Below are 23,283 nucleotides of genomic sequence, written 5' to 3' on the forward strand. Positions count from 1 at the left end.
TGCGTGTTCTGCTGCTGCATAATGAGTAGATTTTTTTATCTATCCAGTTAAATAATTTTATCAACAATTGATTGTTTTCATTTACATTTTATGATCAGTAATTGATTATTTTCGTTATTATATAATACATGTGAGATAGACTTGGGGGCAAGTTGAAAATCCCCCCGTCGGAGATTTGAGTCGTCCCTCGGGCATTGTTGTGTGTGTTGTCCTTAGCCTAAGTTAGATTTATGTAGTGTGTAAGACTAGGAGAGACCGATGACCTCAGCATTCTGGTCCCATAGAACCTTACCACAAATTTGTCACTATGACAGTGACATGGTGTGCTTTAGGGCAAAAGTTACTTACTTTTCCAGTTAGTTCCCTTTTAATTCAGTGAACTTTGTCAAATGGTTCTCCAGTGAATAGATCCCATCTTTGAAGTGTTAGTCTGGAAGGTTTTTCAGATTGTCCATTTATGGCTACCATAACCTTTTACGTGGACTTGAAACATTTTGCACTCACAAATTTCTTATCTAAGTGGAAGTTACAGATTATTTTGTTTAGTATTTCAAACAATATTATGAAAATGATTGGATGCTACTTGCCATATTGTGAAGATGTTGAGTCACAGACAGGCACAACAGAAAGATAGCTAGGCAAGTAAACTTTCAGCCATAAGGGCTTCTTCTGAATTATACAAAAAAAAAAAAAAAAAACACACACACACACATACTGAAAGACGTTCATAAATTCTTTTGTGAAGCAGAAAGAGTGGCAAATAGGTGTAGTTTCAGTTTGTTTTTGAAGTTAATAGAAGTAATGATTACATGCTTCACATCACAGATTCGTATGGCTGAATTAGTCACTTCTTTCTGTGCAACACTGTAGCTGAGTGATGGCTAGAGTAATTAATTTCCCCTATGTAGTATTATTATATGAACATTATTTGTTGTTTTTGAACTGTGATTAGTTGTTGTGAACTAACTTCATAAGACAGTTAATGTGCTACAAATCTGTTGTCTGTATGCTCAACTCTTTAAAAGGCTGTCTATAAGAGAATGGTAACTAGACTAGATCTTCTGCAAATTGTAGCTCAGATCCCCCTGTTTTTCTATTGGTAAAGCATGTCGGGGGACATGTGCGTGGTACTAAAAATATTACAGTTCACAATTATTGCAAGATAGTAAATCAGAAAAATTCATTTTCCATACCAAAATGATTTATGCTTAGTCACTGGCTCCTGCCTCAAGTTTCATTGCAGCTTCATTTCTGGTGTATAGTGGTTAACTAATATCTCATCCACAGTAAAAAGAAAAAAAGCTATGCATGAAATTTATTAGATTCTTTTTAATGCCATCATTGTATTGCTGAGAAATTAATTTTCTTTTGGTCAGTACCCAACAAATGCTTTTTGGGACAAATTTCAAGCGGTTCATCTTTAGGAAAAAGTATGGTCACAGTCGTTTTCAGCATCCCATTTCTTAACACGTAGAATGAATGTACATACTGTTTATAAACTTTCACTAACTTCAAATATATTTCCATTGGTGGTAAACTATTCAAAACTAAGATTTTCATATAACATAGTATACAGAAGAATGCTGAAGATTAGATGGGTAGATCACATAACTAATGAGGAGGTATTGAATAGAATTGGGGAGAAGAGGAGTTTGTGGCACAACTTGACAAAAAGAAGGGACCGGTTAGTAGGACATGTTTTGAGGCATCAAGGGATCACAAATTTAGCATTGGAGGGCAGTGTGGAGGGTAAAAATCGTAGAGGGAGACCAAGAGATGAATACACTAAGCAGATTCAGAAGGATGTAGGTTGCAGTAAGTACTGGGAGATGAAGAAGCTTGCATAGGATAGAGTAGCATGGAGAGCTGCATCAAACCAGTCTCAGAACTGAAGACCACAACAACAACAAAAACAACAACAACAACAACAGTATAACAGTCTTGCCATACTGGTATAAGTGAAACACAAATAACACAGCTAATTAAAATGCCTTATAAGCAAAACTATTCTAAGGATCAATTTGATATTTAAATTGTAGCACAGTATGCACAAACAAACAAAAGTAACATTTCATTTGTATCCATACCATACCTTTACAGAAGCAAAACTTTGCAGAGAGAGTGAGAGTGAGAGTGGGGGGGGGGATGAATTCTGTTCTTCAAAGTTATGCCATTTCTGTTTGTTGCCCACAGTTTTATCACACTGAGATGACATTTTTTTTATAAACCAAATATGTGCTTTCATGACATTTCAAAAAAAAAAAAAAAACACCTGTATGATATGGAAACATTCTAGGAGAAAAATAATTAGTAATCTTATTTTAACAGTCCGCACTTTTTCAAAGACATCAAGATATCTGCCCTTGCACTTTTAAAAATGGTGATGCATGCAAGGTCAGGTGGAACACTTGAAGTTATGGGACTGCTTTTGGGAAAAGTGGATGCTAACACAATGATAGTGATGGATTCATTTGCACTTCCAGTTGAGGGCACGGAAACAAGAGTCAATGCTCAAGCACAGGCTTATGAGTACATGACAGCTTACATAGAAGCTGCGAAACAGGTGGGTACTTTTTCTAGTATTCATTTTGAGATGAATATTTCAGGGTTTATTTAAGATTTGAAATTGTATGTATTTGGTAATAATAATGTTGGTTTTTAGCATAGCATAAAGTTTCCATATTCTCATGTGACATATTATCAGTTATTTTCTTTCAGGTTGGACGCATGGAAAATGCAATAGGCTGGTACCATAGTCACCCAGGATATGGATGTTGGTTGTCTGGAATTGATGTATCTACTCAGATGCTGAACCAAAATTTTCAAGAACCATTTGTTGCTATTGTTATTGATCCTGTTAGAACCATTTCAGCTGGGAAAGTATGCCTGGGGGCATTTAGAACATATCCCAAGGTTTGTTTGTTGTTATGTTCTGTGCTAATGTCACTTTTAAGTGCATCTGGCTATGGTGGGAATAAATGTAGTTGCATCTCTAGCATTCAGAACTTTGTAACACACGAACTCAGCTTCTGTGCCACATTGTACTGATTTTCTTCTTGCCTACATTTCCCAGTGACATAATATGTAGTGTGGCTTAACAGCCTCCTGTGTAAGCCATCAGAATGATTTCCTAGGTTATAATTAAACATAATCTCCTATTTCTCTGATTGTTTTCCCATACACAAAGGACTAACTGCCATTATGATACAGTTACAGTGTTCTATCATTTGGAGTTGGTGTGTATCATACTCTGGATAACACACTGGGAGCCAGCAATGGAATGCTTCTGCAATAAGTGTATACGCTGTAGGAGCACTAATTTTTTTGTGCCACACTGCTTAATCCCCATCAAAAGCTTAAGTACAGTTTCTGCTGTGGACCTGATATCACCCAACAGTATCATACACTGATACTACTACTTATTAATGTCAGGATGATCAAAGAATGTGGATGGGTGTGAGAGGTAGTATTTAATTTCAGTATACCCATTCCCATGAAAAAGATTCATACCAATTTGAGACCTGCACAGTGTATTTTTAGTACTTTCATTATTATTATGTGGCAATATACAGGGTGTTTATAAATGAACATCGGGGTTTTAATGCTTTATAATATTTATTATATTAAACTTACAGCTATAAATGATACGTCAAATGAAAGAGCAACTGAAACAGTTTTACCAAGAACCTTATAAATGTTCAGTGTGAGCACCATTTGTCACACGGCACACATAAAGTCTATAGCCGAGTTCTTCCCAAATGTTGACAAGTGTGTCTTCAGTGATTGTAGCAACAGCTGCTTCAACCCAATTTCTTAATTCAGGGAGGTCTGCTGGTAGTGGAGGCACGTACTCACGATCCTTGATGAAGCCCCAAAGGAAAAAATCGCATGGCGTTAGATTGGGTGAATGTGGAGGCCATGCAAAGCAAACTTATTAACGTTTGCGAAGAACTCTGCTGTAGACTTGATGTGTGCCGTGTGACAAATGGTGCTCACATTGATCATTTATAAGGTCCTTGGTAAAACTGTTTCAGTTGCTCTTTCATTTGACACATCATTTATAACTGTAAGTTTAATGTAATAAATATTATAAAGCGTTAAAACCCCGATATTCATTTATAAACACCCTGTATAATGAAACAAGTATGTGACATATTGGGAAGTGGTTACCATGACCATTTTGCTTCAACGTTCCCTACATCTGTATTAAGCTCAGCGACTTGTATAAGATGTTAAAGTATAAAAGAAATTACTGCTATATCACAAAAAGTCGCAATTTCTCCAATACATTTCCCACCCATGACCTTCTCAACAAAGCAGGTAAAATTCAGTACATCCTCCAATATTTATCATCACTGTTTCGGTTGGTTTGATACAACCTGCCACAACTTCCTCTCCTGTGCCAACTTCATCTCAGAATAGCATTTACATTCAATGTCCTTAATTATTGGTTGAATACATTCCTGTCTTTATCTTCTCAGATACAGTTTTTGCCCTCTCTGGCTCCATCTAGTTCTGTGGAAGCTATTCCCTGGCATCTTAACACATGTCCTATCATCCTCCTCCTCCTCCTCCTCCTCCTCCTCCTCCTCCTCCTAGTGGGTTTTTCCAAATATTTCTTTCCTCAAAAGTTCTATGGAGGACCTCCTCGTGTGTCGTCTTATCGGTCCATTTATTTTCAACTTCCTGAGTACTAAATCAAAATGGCTTGGATACTCTTTTTTTTCCTGCCACCATTGTCCTCCAGCTGTACATTGTCAGAAATTTTTTCTTCAAATTAAGGCCTATGTTTGATATTAGTAGACTTCTTTCAGCAAGGGTTACTCTCTTTGCCTGTGCTGTTCTGCTTTGTATGTCCTCATTTCCTCAGCTCTTGCGTGTTATCTTACTTCATATGTAGCAGAATTCCTTCACCCAATGTTCTGTGTGGTCCCTCAATTTCTTTGCTGCTAGTCCTCAGGACTTTCCTTGGTTTACTCTGTCTGTATTCTGTGTTCATCTGATATTTCATTCCTTTCATTTGGTACTGTAATTTTTTCTCATTTTATAGCAGTTTCATCAGCAAATTCTTTATTGACATCTTTTAACTGTGAATTTTAATCCCACTTCTAAATCCATCTTTTAATTCCTTCATTGCTTCTTGAACAGCAGAGGAGAAAGACAGCATCCCTACCATATTTTTCACTGTCAGTACTTGCTTGTACTCCTATTTTTATCACAATTTTGAACGTCTTGCACCATTTTACATTGCAAAATTCTTTTTGTAAGTCAAAAAATCCCACGAAAATGTCTGTATTTTTCTGAAGTCTTATCACCATTACCAAATGAGGTAGCACAGTGGTTAGCACACTGGACTCACATTCAGGGTGACAACGATTTAACCCCCGTCCAGCCACCCTGATTTAGATGCTTCAGCAAATGCTGGGATGGTTCTTTTGAAACGACATGACTGTCCCTCTTCCCCATTATTCCCTAAACTGATGGGACCAATGACCTCACTGTTTGGTTCCCTCCACCAAATCAACCAACCACCCAGAATGAAATTTTCACTCTTCAGCAGAGTGTGCACTGATATGAAACTTACTGGCAGATTAAAACTGTGTGCCGGACCAAGACTCGAATTCAGGACCTTCAACTTTAGCAGGCAAGTGGTCTACCACCTCAGCTACCGAAGCACGACTCACGACCCATCCTCACAGCTTCAATTCCTCCAGTACCTCATCTCCTACCTTCCAAACTTCATAGAAGCTCTCCTGCAGACCTTGCACACATAGCACTCCTGGAAGAAAGGATATTGCAGAGACATGGGTTAGCCACAGCCTGGGGAATGTTCCCAGAATGAAATTTTCACTCTGCAATGGAGTGTGTGCTGATGTGAAAATTCCTGGCAAATTAAAACTGTGTGATAGACCGAGTTTGGAATGTAGGAGACAAAGTACTGATGGAATTGAAGCTGTGAGGATGGGCTATGAGTCATGTTTGGGTAGCTCAAATGGTAGAGCACTTGCCTGCAAAAGGCAAAGGTCCCAAGTTCGAGACTCAGTCCAGGAACTTTCAACCAACCAACCAATCTTACCTCCGTTAACAGGTGCAGCATCAGAACTACCTACCTGTTAGCTTTACTTTTCCTAAAGACAAACTAATCTTCATCTAATAGAGCCACAAGTTTCTTTTCCATTATTATGTATATTATTCTTGTTAATAACTTGGTTGCATGAGTTGTTAAGCTGATTGTGTTGATAGTTCTTGCATTTATGTATCTGTCCGATCTTTGTGATTATATGAATGATATCCGAGTGAAAGCCTGACAGCATGTCTCCACTCTCATAGATTCTAGACACTAACCTGAATAATCATTTTGTTTCCACTTCCATCAATGATTTTAGAAATGCCAGAGGGATGTTAGTAACATCTGCCTTTTGCTGCAAGTCTTCCAGAACTCTGTCAGGCTCAGACTCTAACAGTGGATCTCCTGTCTTCCAACCTGACACCTATTTCTTCTTCTGTCATGTTATGTCATGTCATATCACCTCTCTCTCTCTCTCTCTCTCTCTCTCTCTCTCTCTCTCTCTCTCTCTCTCTCTCTCATAGAGACTCTCAGTGTTCTCTTTCCACCTATTTACTATCTCTTGCACATTAAACAGTGGAATTCTGCATGCAGTTGATACATTTGTGTCCAATTTCTTAAAAATTCATTTTGAATTTTCAGTATGTTGTTCTGCTCTTCAGATAACCCTTTCCCCCATTCAATTTCATTACGTGTTCATGCTGTCATTTTACTATAACTTTCCTGCATTTCCTATTGATTTGATTCTTGTACACCTTTCTTTTCCTGGACATTTTTATATATTTTTTTCTTTTGTCAATCAACTATAGTACTTGAGGTTTCTTTACAGTTATCTTCATTGTACCTGTATTTGTGTACAATCTACCTGTGTTTGTCTACAATTATCTGTGATTGTCCTTTATGGGGATGTCCATTCCTCCCCACTGAAATTCCAACTATGGCATTTGTTATCACACTGCTCCTGGGTATGCCTAGCAATCCAGTATGTGATTTTGGAATATCTTGTCTGTTCAGTATATAATCCAGATAGTGTATGTTGCCCTTTTTCGTGTATTATATTGTTGTTCTTGAACAGTGTATTTGCTTATTACCAGCTGAATGTTACTCTTTTGTCAGTTTTTCAATCTCTTTTTTCTTGGTCACCTCCCTCTTGGCAGTCACCTCTCAGATATCCTAGTGGTGTTCTGATCCAGAACGTTTTACAGGACCATGCCATTATTATGGATTTCCCTTTAGCAGTAGTTTCCATCCCTTAGGGCAGGAAGTTGCCTTGAATTTGTATCTGCTCCTCTGCCTTCTCACCAGAACTCTTTGCTTGCCACACTGGTGATTTTTATTCAAATCAGTGGCTGGGATCAAATTCTGAACCAAAGACCTTTCAATCAGTATTTTGTCACTACCCCTTGGCCATGGTGACCCTATTAATAGACTTTAATAGTATCATCGGAAAATTCAGTTGAGGAAATTAACACACTATGAGGCAGAATTGCTGACCAGTACTTACCTTCAGGGTGGAGAAGTGTTTAGCGTGGTCAACTCTCATCCTCAGTAAGGGTGGGTCTCTCTCATTTTGGGACCTAAATGACCTGCCCTTCCTTTTCAACCTTCCCCGTTCAAAATCTCTTTCTTTTCTGTGTATGAAGGGTGATCAAAAAGTTTCCGTTTCAGGGTGTTGCAGTAGTGTACTTGCACACAGCATGAAGATGATACAGGTGTATAAGCACCAACAGGTAGCCAAGGTATTAATGTGGCATTTGTGTCTTTCAGATGTGCTTGCGGTAAATGTGGAAGTGCGAACTATGACAACATTATTACCAACGCGTCCAAAGAGGACCAACATGTTATTCTTTTCTTGGCTGCTTAAGGACAAACACTGGTAGACATCCATCAGAGAATGTAGATTGTGTCTGGGGCACCATGTCTCAAAAATCACCATTGTGGAATGGTAAACAAAGTTCTGTGCTTGGTGCTGCAGCTTCATGTTAACACATGTCGCCATATCGCAAATGTTGTAATGCAGAAGTTACACCAGTGCAAGTGGGCGACACTTGAGCATCTGCTTTATAGTCCTGATCTCTCCCCATGTCATTATCGTGCCTTTGGTCTCTTAAAAAAGTCCTTTAAGGGTTGATGATTCCTGTTGGAAGAGGATGTGTAGCAGACAGTTAAAGACTTCTTCACACAGCAGGACGTGACGTTTTACTAAATGGGTATCTTCAATCTGCCATTTTTAGTAGCACTTTATTATAATTCACAGTCAAGATCATAGTTACACTGCGTAACCTTTATAAATAACTAGTTCCAGGCAATGATCATATCAGATTCAACTTGGTGCTCTCTACCGATACAGAGTATATTGTCACTTATAATGTGCTGGTAACGTCCTCCAGACTTAGACGGCATCATACATGACAAACTACTTTCTGTTGGAAGAATATACTTGGTCAACTTTAGTGATTGGCACTGGCTGAAACTGTTTTGGAAAGGTTATGTTATATAATTTTCATTTTGAATGTTAGTTAGGGTTAATTGATGTTTGGTCTGTTTACTTGCCTTGATAGGCACCACTTAATGTGAACCTTGTTCTGCCATATGTACAAGGGCCTCCTCTTTTCTGGCTAAACTTCTGAGAAATGAGAAATAGGCATGCTTGAAAGAAAGCTCTGAATGTAAAGTTAACTGGATGCTATATGCTACACTGGTTATTATTTTACAAGAGAAAAAGTACATTATTTGATAAATGAAAGTAGAATTGTTGGGAATGGTACATCACTTTGGCAGATGCATTTAACCAGTGTGTATATGCCCCGGTTCAACCGGGAATTTTTTTATCCCAGAGAAAACGGGGAAAAACCTGGGAATGTTTTAGAATTCCAAGAAGTTTTCATTGTTTTAGTTTTCAGTTAAATTTTTGAAATTTTGACTGGTAAGGATTGATACACTAACAAAGAATTTTATTGTATCCCGCTACTGCAGAACATTACTGCAGCTGTTTTGGTTGGCAGGAGAGCCAACACCGTGTTACTAGAGGAGGCCGAAAGGCACGCGTTTTAGCTCACGCAGGCTGGCGTGAGGTCTGGAACAGGACAAGGAAATTAGAATTTAGGAAAACGGACGTAGCTGGTGGAATACTTAACTTTAATCCATTAATGAAGAACTTCGGTCTTGACGGTACATGATTCACTATCAATAGTAACTGATAATGGCGCCTTGCTAGGTCGTAGCAAGTGACGTAGCTGAAGGATGTGCTATACTATCGTCTCGGCAAGTGAGAGCATTTTTTGTCAGTGCACCATCGCTAGCAAAGTCAGTTGTACAACTGGGCGAGTGCTAGGAAGTCTCTCTAGACCTGCCGTGTGGCGGCGCTCGGTCTGCAATCACTGACAGTGGCGACACGCGGGTCCGACATATACTAACGGACTGCGGCCGATTTAAAGGCCACCACATCAGCAATAAAACATAAACAAAGAAAAAATAAAATAAAACTTAAATTGCAAAGGACGTGCGCCATTTACAACAACAAAACACAGTACACACACAAGTGTCTGTCAACAGCAAAATGTGTCAAAGGCTTTATGACGAAGATTATGCAATACTTCATAACAACAAACTGCTTCCAACAAGCGTGATGTCACAACTGTTTAGATTGGGTTCATTTGAGCAGTCACCAGCACGCTCACACGAGTGCACTGTTGAGTCGCATATGAGCAGTGCCATCTGATTATTTGAAGTGTGGCTGTAGGCTGTATCAGTAGTAACAACAAGCAGCCAGGTGCTACCCAGAAAAATTTTTCTGACGCGCTGAAGCTGCCGGATTTGTGCAAGCGCAGAACAGTCAAAGTTGTAGTGAGGAAAGGGGATAGTCTTCATGAGACCCATTTTTACATTTAGTGATTTTGCTCTTTTCTCTTTGTGTACAGCTCTCATGTCAGATGGAAAGAAAACCGAATTCTTTGGCCGGGACCTATTAATGAATTCAAATATAAAATATGTTATTAGTTTCAGTTTTCTGATTTTATTTTATTTCCGCATTTTTGGCTGTCAAGTATTGATCATCTTGCTGAAGGATGAAGTTATTTTTGTCAATTTGCTAAAGAAATGAGGCTGTTATTAATCTTTCCCCCAGAGGCAGTCAGTTTATTTGAAATGAAGTCTTTCATTCCACATTATTAGCTATTTTCAACTGTTTGCTGAACTTCAAGTACACACTTACATCTTTTGGCATGTATGGCATCATGCTGTAATAAAGAGTCAAACATGAGATAATACTGTACTGATACTCCAAGAAAATTTGCATCCCAAAAACCACACTGAAAAGTTTAATATCAGCCTACTTCTTTGTGGATCAGGATAAACAAATGCGCACTTTAATCCAAATTATACATTTCGGTATGGTTTACGAAATCCTGATGCTCTTGGAGTATCCTCCAGTGTCCTGTTTCGTTTATGATGTAATGTAAGATCTCTTAATGTTAAATATGTATGAACGTATGGGCTTGCTAAGTAACTGCAGCTATGCACGCTCAGTAATGCCTCTTTTCTGGCGCGCTCTGACTACTGCTGAAACAAATTCTAACAGGTCATGAGAAAATATTGAGAATGGTGGTTTGAAAAGTATTACTTCCAAAATAAATTTCATTTTATGCATGAAGAATTATGTTACGTGTGAGAATGTGCTATAAATTTCTTAAATCACAGATTGTTTGACTCTCATTTAAAGCTTAATACTTTGAGAGCCGACAACTTTCAACAATGTCAAACCCAGAAGACAAGACATTTATGTTGTTATTTAAAATTTTACTGGCGCATTTGATTGATGTCTCTTAAAGTGTTACACATGCAAAAAAAGACCAGTATTATAAGTGAAAGCTTAGCTTTTCTTCTAGCCACACGGTGTATATTAATTTAAACCATTAACTTTTCGTGTTTGTGCATTCATGCTACTTAACAGTGATGTTGCTACTGGCTGACTATGTCACGTGTCCTATGCTCTAAATATCTGGTATCATTGGCTGGTGAGATAACCTGACTTGAGTGTATCACAATTTCAATTCGGAAACTAACATGCTGTGTTTGGTGGAATTTAAATATATACTTTTGTAATAAGAAAATGTGCAGCATGTCATAATAAGAAAATACACACCATACATGTTGCTGCACATCGATGATCTTTCCAAAACTTGTTTTTTTCTGGGTTTCAGTTTCTAAAGTGGTGGGAAGTTCTACACCAGTGTACAAAAGCTTAACCGTTCAAAGGATTGATAAGTTTTACAGTTCTGAGGGAAAGTATACTGTTACTTAACATGGAAAATTGTATTTTCACCCAGCAAAAAGCATGTTTTTAACCAGGAAATCTGGGAAAAATCTAGGAATTTTTTCCGTTCACATATATACCCTATTACAGCACGTTGACGTATAAGTGGACATTCTTTCTCAGCTGGAATACCGACAGTTTTAGATTGAGGAGTATTTCATACCAGTTCCTGCAGCATAGCTGATTTACTGACGAATATTATTGTTATATTGCTAGAGAAGGCCGAAATGCACGCTATAAGCTCACGCAGGATGGCTAAAGAAATGAGGCTGTTATTAATCTTTCCCCCAGAGGCAGTCAGTTTATTTGAAATGAAGTCTTTCATTCCACATTATTAGCTATTTTCAACTGTTTGCTGAACTTCAAGTACACACTTACATCTTTTGGCATGTATGGCATCATGCTGTAATAAAGAGTCAAACATGAGATAATACTGTACTGATACTCCAAGAAAATTTGCATCCCAAAAACCACACTGAAAAGTTTAATATCAGCCTACTTCTTTGTGGATCAGGATAAACAAATGCGCACTTTAATCCAAATTATACATTTCGGTATGGTTTACGAAATCCTGATGCTCTTGGAGTATCCTCCAGTGTCCTGTTTCGTTTATGATGTAATGTAAGATCTCTTAATGTTAAATATGTATGAACGTATGGGCTTGCTAAGTAACTGCAGCTATGCACGCTCAGTAATGCCTCTTTTCTGGCGCGCTCTGACTACTGCTGAAACAAATTCTAACAGGTCATGAGAAAATATTGAGAATGGTGGTTTGAAAAGTATTACTTCCAAAATAAATTTCATTTTATGCATGAAGAATTATGTTACGTGTGAGAATGTGCTATAAATTTCTTAAATCACAGATTGTTTGACTCTCATTTAAAGCTTAATACTTTGAGAGCCGACAACTTTCAACAATGTCAAACCCAGAAGACAAGACATTTATGTTGTTATTTAAAATTTTACTGGCGCATTTGATTGATGTCTCTTAAAGTGTTACACATGCAAAAAAAGACCAGTATTATAAGTGAAAGCTTAGCTTTTCTTCTAGCCACACGGTGTATATTAATTTAAACCATTAACTTTTCGTGTTTGTGCATTCATGCTACTTAACAGTGATGTTGCTACTGGCTGACTATGTCACGTGTCCTATGCTCTAAATATCTGGTATCATTGGCTGGTGAGATAACCTGACTTGAGTGTATCACAATTTCAATTCGGAAACTAACATGCTGTGTTTGGTGGAATTTAAATATATACTTTTGTAATAAGAAAATGTGCAGCATGTCATAATAAGAAAATACACACCATACATGTTGCTGCACATCGATGATCTTTCCAAAACTTGTTTTTTTCTGGGTTTCAGTTTCTAAAGTGGTGGGAAGTTCTACACCAGTGTACAAAAGCTTAACCGTTCAAAGGATTGATAAGTTTTACAGTTCTGAGGGAAAGTATACTGTTACTTAACATGGAAAATTGTATTTTCACCCAGCAAAAAGCATGTTTTTAACCAGGAAATCTGGGAAAAATCTAGGAATTTTTTCCGTTCACATATATACCCTATTACAGCACGTTGACGTATAAGTGGACATTCTTTCTCAGCTGGAATACCGACAGTTTTAGATTGAGGAGTATTTCATACCAGTTCCTGCAGCATAGCTGATTTACTGACGAATATTATTGTTATATTGCTAGAGAAGGCCGAAATGCACGCTATAAGCTCACGCAGGATGGCGTGAGGTCTGAAACAGGATACGTAATGAATGCTATAAAGAAAAGTACGTAGCTGCTGGAATACTTAACTTTAATCCATCATTTGTATACATCGTTCTTGATGAGACATGCTTCATACGATAACTATCAATTGCTATGGCGCCTTGCTAGGTCGTAGCCATTGACTTAGCTGAAGGCTATTCTAACTATCTTCTCTGCAAATAAACGAAGCTTCGTCAGTGTTGCATTGCTAGCTAAGTCGTCCGTACAACTGGGGCGAGTGCTAGTAAGTCTCTCGAGACCTGCCGTGTGGTGGCGCTCGGTCTGCGATCACTGACAGTGGCGACACGCGGGTCCGACATGTGCTAATGGACCGCGGCCGATTTAAAGCTACCGCCTAGCAAGTGTGGTGTCTGGCGGTGACACCACAATTATGCTGACATGTAAGCCTCAAACAGTATTCTTAATGCAACACAGTATCCTATCTTTCAACAATGGCAAAATGGAAAGCTATAATGGCTCTTTTACAGACAGAGTTTTCCCACCGACTGAACGGAAAGTATAGTTGTACACACCTGTGTCATGTGTCGTGTGCCCCTCACCCCCCCCCCCCCACACACACACACACACACACAAAATCAATAGTTACGGACCAATCAGTTTAAAGACAACCATACGCAATCTTGAGGAGAGGGTGTCTGGAAACGAAATTTGCTTGTACCATCTCATTGCGAATTTCGGAGATCTAGATCCCCAACTGACCACCTTTAAAAAATGGAGTCTTCTGCTAGGTAGGATTTTTCTTTCACATTAGCAACATGTAATAGCAGTCTTGCTTCATTTACAAGGGGCATACTGTACAACACAGCTGGGGGCTGTTTACCACTTTATTAATAAATTACTTCATCAACTTTTCCTGTTTAGTGTTAATGTGGGTGTTAGTAATCAATATTTACAACAAAACAGGGATCTTTAATGCCACTCTTTTCTCAATTGCCATAAAAGGCGTTACTGCCGCTACTGTACCAAATGTGTTGTCAGCCTTGTATATCAATGATTGGTGTTTGTAGTGCACTTTTACATCAATAAGCTGGGTAGTATTTCATCGGCAAACAGCCATTCATAAAACATTGGTATGTGCTGCAAACCATGGATATTATTTTTTGCCTGCATAATCCCATGTCATTCACTTTCACAGAAACCAAGTGAAGTGATGCATTGGTAGAACAGTGGATTCATTTTTGAGAGGATGGTATTTTAAATTCTCATCCAGTCATCCAGATTATTTTTCCTATACCAGTAAAATAAATAACGGGACGTTTCCTTTGAAAGCAGCTAGCTGATTTCCTTACCTAAACTGAGCTTATGCTTCATATCTAATGACTTAATTGTCAATGGGGCAGTACTTTCTAATTTTTCTTACTCTGATGTATACAGAATTCAGTCTACGTACCTACACCCTCAATTATTTTGGGTAACCAGCAGCCGGAAGTGGTAAATAACTTTAACTTTTTAGGTCTGCTGTTCTGACGAGGTTGCTGCACATGAAGTAGCTCAAGACAATCGGTACTTGTAAATTAATTATCACACTTCCTCAGAAAAATCTTTCATGATGAGATGATTGATGGGTTCTATTAAAATCTTAACCTAATGAACCCTGTGCCCACCAGTGTTCACTTTGTGATTTCATGCACAGGCTGTTTTGATAGTCTCCGTATGGGAATAGCTGTTACACATTTAAAGATAAACCACAAACAACTTTTAGTTAATTATGCAGTTGAGGTTCATTGTGCTTGGGCATACCTGTTATACAATACTTTTCCACACACCCCAGGATCCATCTTCTCGTGAACCACTTGCAAACTAGGAGAACAGGAGCAGTTAGAGTAGCACAGAGAGCTCATTTTTTTTCCCCTATGAGAACTTGCCAGCCCACCATCCCAGACATGGTGCCACCATAGTGTCCCACCTTACCCATTGTACAAATGAACTTCCTGTGTCACATATCCCCAATCTAGCCTACATTGTTGTAGGTTCAATTCAGTCCTCCATAACCTTTAGTTCAATATAAAGTAGAGGTAAGAAGGATGCCACGAAAGTCAGCTGTTCATTCACTGACTATAGTTTTATGAGCAACTTGTTATTTTCTCTGTTAGCAGTATCTACACAGCAGAATTAGTAACAGTAATAGGAGATTTAAAACACCGAAGCTGCCAGAAATACTGTTGTGTGCAGTAGTTTAAAGGTGATTAACATTTACTGTACAACCTACTTATTAATCTCTGCCATTCATAGACTTTTATAGGACCCGCACAATACCATCTACTTTCACCATTGCACATTTGACACATTCTTTCATTGTACCATTTAAGTCATTTTGTGTGATGGCATTACAACCCTTGTGAATATTTTAGCGTATATTGTCTGCAGTGTTTCACTATTTGTTCATTGTTATGAGTATAGAAGGATTAAAAACCATGCTGGTGAGTTTATTTATAAATTTCATTTTTTTATCTCATTAATGGGAAGCTAGCAAAGTTTTCAGTCTCATTTATGTGCTTGTCGACAAATCAGTGCCTCTAATATTCGGCAAATTACTCCAAAATTATTTTCATTCTATATCTTCATCATCATCATCATCATCATCATCATCATCAGGTTTGTACATCAAATCATAGTCTGACCTCTGTAGTTGAATACTATGTTGCTGCATACAGTTATTTCATCATTTGGCATCACATGTTACGCTCACTAGACAAAAAATTAGGCACTCGTGGAGAAATCATTACAGACATTATGTAATACTGTGTAAATCCCCCCCCCCCCCCCCTTTTTCCCTCTCCCAGGCTAGATAACCACTGGATTCAGTTAAGAGGTGAGCCCACAAGATTGTGCAGTTACATCGCTTCCAGGTTAAGGCCACTTGCTGGGGATTTGATCACACAACTCCACCAAATTGCGGGGATGCTGATGCCTGCATTTTACTCGCTGTTGCAACATGTCCTACGATTTTCTGTGGGAGTTCAAGTTGGGTCTTTTTGCAGGCCAGTTAAGATAATTAGGTGTGGGAGTGTTCAGAAAACCAGTCACATATTCTTCCAGCCTGGTGAATATAGTTATCTTGAAAAATAGGGGTATTAGTGACCTGTTGCAAGGTGACAGACTCCAAATATTCGTTGAATGCAGTTCCTGTTGCAATGTTCTCTAATTAATGGGTTGGGATGGACCTTCATTCACTGCCTGCAGCAATTTCTGTTGAGTTTGGAAGTGATCTTGATCCACAGGCTGTGAAATACGTCTCTGGCCACTTTGTTAGTCTGTTTTTCTGACCACAATTGTGACATCATGTTGTATGGCCATGTGTGTTACACAACTGCTTGTAACACATTGAACAGAGTGTGCTATAAAACACCGACAAATCCTGCAATTTCACACACCATATGGCCATGGGTACGGTCAAACATGATTGCCCCTTTTTGTCACTCCAGTCGCTACATTTGCCCATGTTTATATACAATGTCCGCACGAAACATAAATGCCTCACTGATCACTACTGTCTCATGCTCACATAGAACCAGAGCACACATGGTTGAGCACGTGACTCAATCGGTGCACCGTATGTAAAGGCTTAACAGTTCATCTGTGCGTGTGCACTGGGGTAACTACTTTTTTGTCTGATGAGCTTACACTGAAATGCTTCCTTTGTACTTAATATCTAATTACTGTCCTGTCTTATTATGAATGAAGTGTCATACATCTACCAATCTAAATATTTAGTACAAAAGGCAGTCAAGTGTAGTGCTTGTTTGCCAAAATATCTTATAAAAATGTCTTTCATATCCATTGATCATAGGTAACATGTTAGTGAGCCTTACGCCCTTTAATGGCATTCACTGTGGTAAGAAGATATAGTGTCATAATGGGGTTGTGTTGTTATTCATGGCATTTGTTCATATAAAAGTTTCTGTGGTCACTTCCTCAGGTATCTTCATGAATAGATAGTGACATAGAAGTAGGTCTGTAAAATTTTATTTATCACTTCATTTTTCCACGACATAAACTTTTGAGGTCAAAATTAAATTATTTCACATGGCATTTCAACAACTACCACTACTACTACAACTACAACTACAACTTTATTTATAGAGCTGCTGCTCAATTCTAAAAACCTTTTTCTTTCTCTTGCTTGATGACTTTTTTCATATTATACGTGGTGGTTTTATTTTCTGGGATTTATTTTTTACCATTTTTCAACTACAAATTTTGGTGCATATCCTCTTTATAGTATATTGATTCCCACATGGAAGTACACATGAAGTTTCTTCATGTCAATTATCTACACATGTGTAATTATCATTTTGGTATGGCTGCAGACTTTTTCTAGTTAAATAGTTTTCTCAGGTATTAGATATAAACTTGGGCTGTTTGATAGTTGTGCTGTCTTTGTTCATTGTCACTTATGTACCAATATGAATAATGATTTAATAGTAACACAACTTGATACCAATTTTTTATAGATATAAATATAAATGTTTGTCTTTATCTTAACAGGGGTACAAACCAGCTAATGAAGAACCATCAGAATACCAGACAATTCCTCTGAATAAAATAGAGGACTTTGGTGTACACTGCAAGCAGTACTATTCATTAGAAGTGACATATTTTAAATCAACTTTGGATAGACGTCTTCTTGATTCACTGTGGAACAAGTATTGGGTCAACACCCTGAGCTCTTCGAGCCTCCTTACCAATGCTGACTATACCACTGGGCAGATTTTTGATTTATCTGACAAACTTGAACAATCAGAAGCTGCTCTGGGTCGTGGAGGATTTATGTTATCAGGTGCTGATCCGCATGAAAAGCGTACAGAGGACAAATTAATGAAAGCAACAAAGGACAGCTGCAAAACTACCATTGAGATAATTCATGGCTTGATGGCACAGATGATAAAGGACCGCTTGTTCAATCACATAAAACCCAAATGTGACATTTAAAATGACTTAAGTTTATATAAATTTTTCTGTGAATAGGTTCTCAGAGGCCCTTGTGACTGGAAATGATTGTACCTTGTTACATCAGAGAACTGATTGAACTAGTTTAATTTCATGTTTGTATGTGATCTCAGACTTGCACAGTTATATGCTGATTGTGCATCCAGGAGAGTACATAATGTTACACAGTTTAATTTTGCCAGAGAAATGTTTTTGTGTTCCTTGTCTCATTGAGGTTAAAACTGCAAGTACTAATTACAGCTGAGCAGGTAACTTTTCAACAAGTTAGCTGCTTTCAACATCTAAACTCTTCCAAATTATGATCGTGTTATTCAGGCTTTTAAAAATAAAATATTATTTATTCACTTCCTGTAAATGCACCATTATTTCTTTTGATGTAGTTCATGTACAAGTCTTTATGTAGACTTTACAGTGCTTAATTCAGTGAAATGTGGTATGTGAAACAAAGCTCAAACATCTGTCATACACTTCTCAAGTGTTGCCATTATCATTTTTGCTACATGCTAGATGGTTCATACAATGTATTCAATTTTTGACATAGAATCATTCCCTTGTGGTAAAACTAAAACTACAAGAAATAATTTTCTTTTTGAGAAATACATTTGAGTTAAAAAGTATCAATTTCAGACATTAGGCATTTAACTGCCTGTTGTGTAACATAGCAATAAATTTAAAAGTGCTCATCTACTTAAAGTGAATCTATATGTAAAATAAGAAAAGTGCACAAAATCACTAAAGAACCATTAAAGACAAGCAGTAAAATTACCTGCCGATGAAACTAAAAGAGAAGAGAAAGGAATAAGTATTATGGTGAAATAAGGTGGGTTGAAACATCTTCATTTTCACTTCCAATTCCAAGGAACAGTATCCAAAGCATGGTGTAACCATTTTGGCGTTGGCTTCATATGATTTCCATAAACTGTTCCAAATTAATGACGGCACATTTCACTTAATGAGCCTTGGCTGCCTCCGTGCTTCATCTTTTGCACTAGTTCACCATTACACCTTACAAAAGAAATGGATATGCTTTATGGGCTTTATACTTTTTCTTTTTTTATCTTCATAAGAAGAAGACATAGCTCTTGTTTCAGTATTCAAATTTTTAAACACTTTTGCCAAGGACCTTCATTACTATAAACACAACTTCGGTTTGTAAGTTTATTCAACTTTGTTACAGGAGAAGACATTCATAACATGGCTTCAGGATGGTAAAAGCACCATGAAGCATCCACCACAGATGGTCAAGAAAAGAAAGCCCAGGTATACAATGAATTCCAACTTTATTTTAGTCAAGATAACAAAAGTTTCTTTTGTTGAAGTCTGTTTGAAAATGATCACAAAGAAAATAAATGTTCCTGTTTTAACACAGACAGTACTTGAAGCAGAATCCCTATTAATGGTGAATAAATAAAGAGTTCTAAACAGAAGTCTTTGCAACCTAGGTGCCAAACAAAGTCCTGAAGGGGCCGGTCAAAGTCAGAGTTCCCAATGATAAAGATGCTAAGTTCAGTGAAGCCAATTATAAGGACGAACACAGAATTATTGCATGTTCGCCATGTCACTACATGGGAGCATCATCATCTTCCGGAAACACCGTGCCAGAGGTTCCAGGATGTGAAGACTGGCACAGGCAGTGCAGCACTGGCTCTAGAGCGAGTTCCTGATGGATAAAATGCGATGGTATCTGGCCCAGAAAGCCCACTAGGAATGAACAAACTGATCAGGGCCCAAGTGCTGGTCTAAATACAGCACTGAGCATCAGGATACAGCTTGTCTTACTTTCTGTCATGTGGCCAGTATAAGTAAAATGTCTGTGGGGCCAGCACTGGTGGCACTAAGTGAAGTGGCACAATGGTTAGCTCTCTGGACTCGCATTCAGGAGAATGACAGTTCAAACCTGCCTCTGGCCATCATTTACTGTGATTTCCCTAAATTGTTCATGGCAAATACTGGGATGGTTCCTTTGAAGGAGCATGGGCGATTTCCTTCCCATCCTTGACACCATCCAAGCTTGTGCTCTGACTCTAATGACCTTGATGTTGATGGGGCATTAAATGTAACCTCCCTCCCTCCCTCCCTCCCTCCCTCCCTCCCTCCCTCTGGTGGCTGTGTGGTGCAGAGCAGCTTTTGTAGATCATCTGCTAGGAAGCCAGATGCCCGCATAACTTGGATGTAATGTGTGTAACTGAGAGAGTAAATGTAAACCCACCATGCAGCACACTGCATTCATTGTGGAATACAGTGCTGCACTCTTGTATATTTTTTAAATTTAAATTTAACTTCTGTGAACAGTAATTGGTAAATTATCTTTGTGAAGTGTATTTTTTGATACAGTGAAATTTTTGTGGCATATGATGAAGTATTGAGGAGATTAATTAATTAGTTTTAATCATAACTCAGTTATCTTTGTCAGTGTCACTGTTTGTCTTGGTACCCATTATTCTCTGCCACATCTCACTTGTAAAGTTTCTGGTAACACTTTGAAGTCTAGCCAATTAGAAAAATTTTGGGCCCAGATATTGTGAAGAGCAATACACACTATAAATATCAAGCTGCAAGATGTATTTTTCATCTTTATTTGAGTTCTGTCATATTGAAACTGATGATAACAAAAGTATAACTGTCCTTAAAAAAAAGTGAGGTGAGTTCTGATTTTGTATGAAAAAGTCTGAAACATTCTGGCATGCAGAGAAGCACATTGCAGTCAGGGCAATACCAGCTTGTTTATTTTCTGTTTGCTTTGCCTGTAGATTGTTTAGTCTACTACAAAAATAAAAATCCTGCAAAACCCCTCTTGGATGCACAGAATTTTATCTGGAAAGTGTCTTCCTATAAGCCTGATGCCGATAGTTGCACTAGTAACAGTTTCAAGAGCCATTTTTGTGCCTTTCTGGAAGAGTTTTTCTCTGGCTTCTTCAGACTATTTGCACTCAGATGTTTCTCTCTCCAGCCCAGAATCATTTAGTTCTTCCTCTAGTGTTCCATAATTTCTTATTCACTCAGCCAGTGTGACTATTTGTTGCAGAACATCAAAATCTAATGAGTAAATGCACAAATCTCACAACAGTGCAAGCACACAATGTCTCCATCAGTCGTGACAGCAGCTCTAATGTTTCCTACTGCATCTATTGAAGTAAATCTATAAATTGACAACAGAGGGGACCACCTGTCAAGGAACAGGTAGTGAGATGTCCTCACATTGTGCTTGTACAAAATTAAACCAGGTTTTGAGTGACAGGTGGCTCAAGTGTAGTGAAACATTCCAGTCTTTTGAATGCAGTGTAGTGGCCCAAGTCGTTTTGGGCTTAGTTGCCAAAGTGTTATCACTATTTGGACAGTGTGCATAGAATTTAAACTATATCTCACAGTAGTTATTATCTTGTTAGAGATCTTTATGGGAGCAGTTATGTTAATCTCAGAATAAATATTTCACTCTCCAGCAATGTGTACACTGTAATGAAACTTCTTGATTTGTTAAAACAGAATCCAGATTCAAATCAGCTTCATTGAACTTATACTGTATTTCTACCACCACTTGAAAGTGAGACTCAAAACGGTAGTATAGCAGTCTAACTACAATCCTGGCCGTGGTTGATCAGTGGAACAGCTGGCTGGGTTATGTCAAAGCAAGATCATTATGCACAATAACACAGAACATCAACAATTACTGTACTGCAAATACAAAGTTGGGAAACTGTCTGGTGGAAACAAAAATTGACAGATTGTGTTGAGTAGTGATAGGACTGTTGTTTAGTTTCACTCACACTTAACTAGTAGTACGAATGAAATAATCAATTCTACACACACTCCCCACCCCACGTGTGTGCTCGTATACACACACACACACACACACACACACACACACACTCACTCACTCACTCACTCACTTTATGGCAATTACGGCAATTATAGCTTACCATGGAACAGCACACAGTTGTCAAATAATGTAAACATCAGAGTGAAAATGATAATATACTACAGGATTTCCTTTAGTCTAGGTGTGATACATAACAAAACTGATGTCTAAAATTCATGAGTTACGTCCAGAAACTGTATCAGTTATGATTTAGCATGACGCGTTGTGCTATGCCATCAGTAAAAATTGAGATGTTTCTTTTTAAAGACTCCCACAAATGCTTGACAACCTTCCTTATGAGTAAGTGAGCAGCTCCTTGGATGTGTTAAACTTTTTTTCTTTCTTCAACCTGTTTGGTGCAGCCTGCCACAAATTCCTCTCTTGTGCCAACCTTCCCACCTCAGAGCACCACTTACAACCTACATCCTTAATAATTTCTTGGATATATCTCTCCCAAAAGCTTTTACCCTCTACAGCTCCTCCTAAAACCATGGAAGTAATTTCCTGGTGTTGTAGTATGTGTCCTATCATTCTCTCCCTTCTTATCATCAGTGTTTTCAACATGTTCCTTTCTTTGCTGAATGTGCGATGGACTTTTTTGTTCCTTATTCTATTAGTTCACCTAATTTTTAACATCCTTTTATAGCACCACATTTTGTACACTTCAGTTCTCTTCTTTACTAGTTTTCCCACTGTCAATGGTTCACCACAATCCAATACTCTGCTCCAGCTGTACATATTCAGAAATTTTTTCCATCAATTAAGGCCTATATATGACACTGGAAGACTTCATTTAGGCAGGAATGTCCTCTTTGGTCATATAAGCCAGCTTGTGATGCCCTCCTTGCTTCATCTGCCATGCATTATTTCACATCCAGAGCAGCAGAATTCTGTAACTGCGTCTACTTTGTGGAGATAAAGTTTACTGATAATCTCATTTCTGCTATTCCTTATTACTTATGCCTTTCTTCTGTTTATTCTCTATTATATACCGCATTCATTGGAGTGTTCATTCTATTCAACACATAATGTTATTAATTCTTCACTTCCACTAAGGATAGCAATGTTACCAGTGAATCTTTTCATTGATGTCCTTTGCCCTCAGTTTTAATCCCAGACTTGAACTTTTTTTTTAATTTCCATCTTTAGTTCTTCAGTGTGTAGTTTGAGCAGTAGGGGCAAAAGACTGTATCACTGTCTTACACCATTTTTAATCTGAGCACTTCTTGGTCTTCCATTCCTATTTTACCTCCTTGTTTCTTGTACATATTGTATATTACTTTTTTCCTTGTGGCTTACTCCTTCTTTTGTCAGAATTTA

The 23,283-nt window shown here is 38.0% G+C and overlaps 1 protein-coding gene across 1 annotated transcript in view; it reads left to right on the forward strand.

Moving 5' to 3' along the window:
• LOC124603474 (COP9 signalosome complex subunit 5) overlaps positions 1-18,837 on the forward strand; it is a 32,426-nt gene extending 13,589 nt beyond the window's left edge. Inside the window, exons 3-5 of the mRNA XM_047136398.1 lie at positions 2,329-2,563; positions 2,719-2,913; positions 17,646-18,837. Of these exons, the coding sequence (XP_046992354.1) occupies positions 2,329-2,563; positions 2,719-2,913; positions 17,646-18,089 (874 nt within the window). The 3' untranslated portion in view covers positions 18,090-18,837. The remainder of the gene's footprint in view (positions 1-2,328; positions 2,564-2,718; positions 2,914-17,645) is intronic.
• Positions 18,838-23,283: the final 4,446 nt, after the last annotated feature.

This window comes from Schistocerca americana, chromosome 1, assembly GCF_021461395.2.
Source record: "Schistocerca americana isolate TAMUIC-IGC-003095 chromosome 1, iqSchAmer2.1, whole genome shotgun sequence".
Lineage (NCBI taxonomy): Eukaryota > Metazoa > Arthropoda > Insecta > Orthoptera > Acrididae > Schistocerca > Schistocerca americana.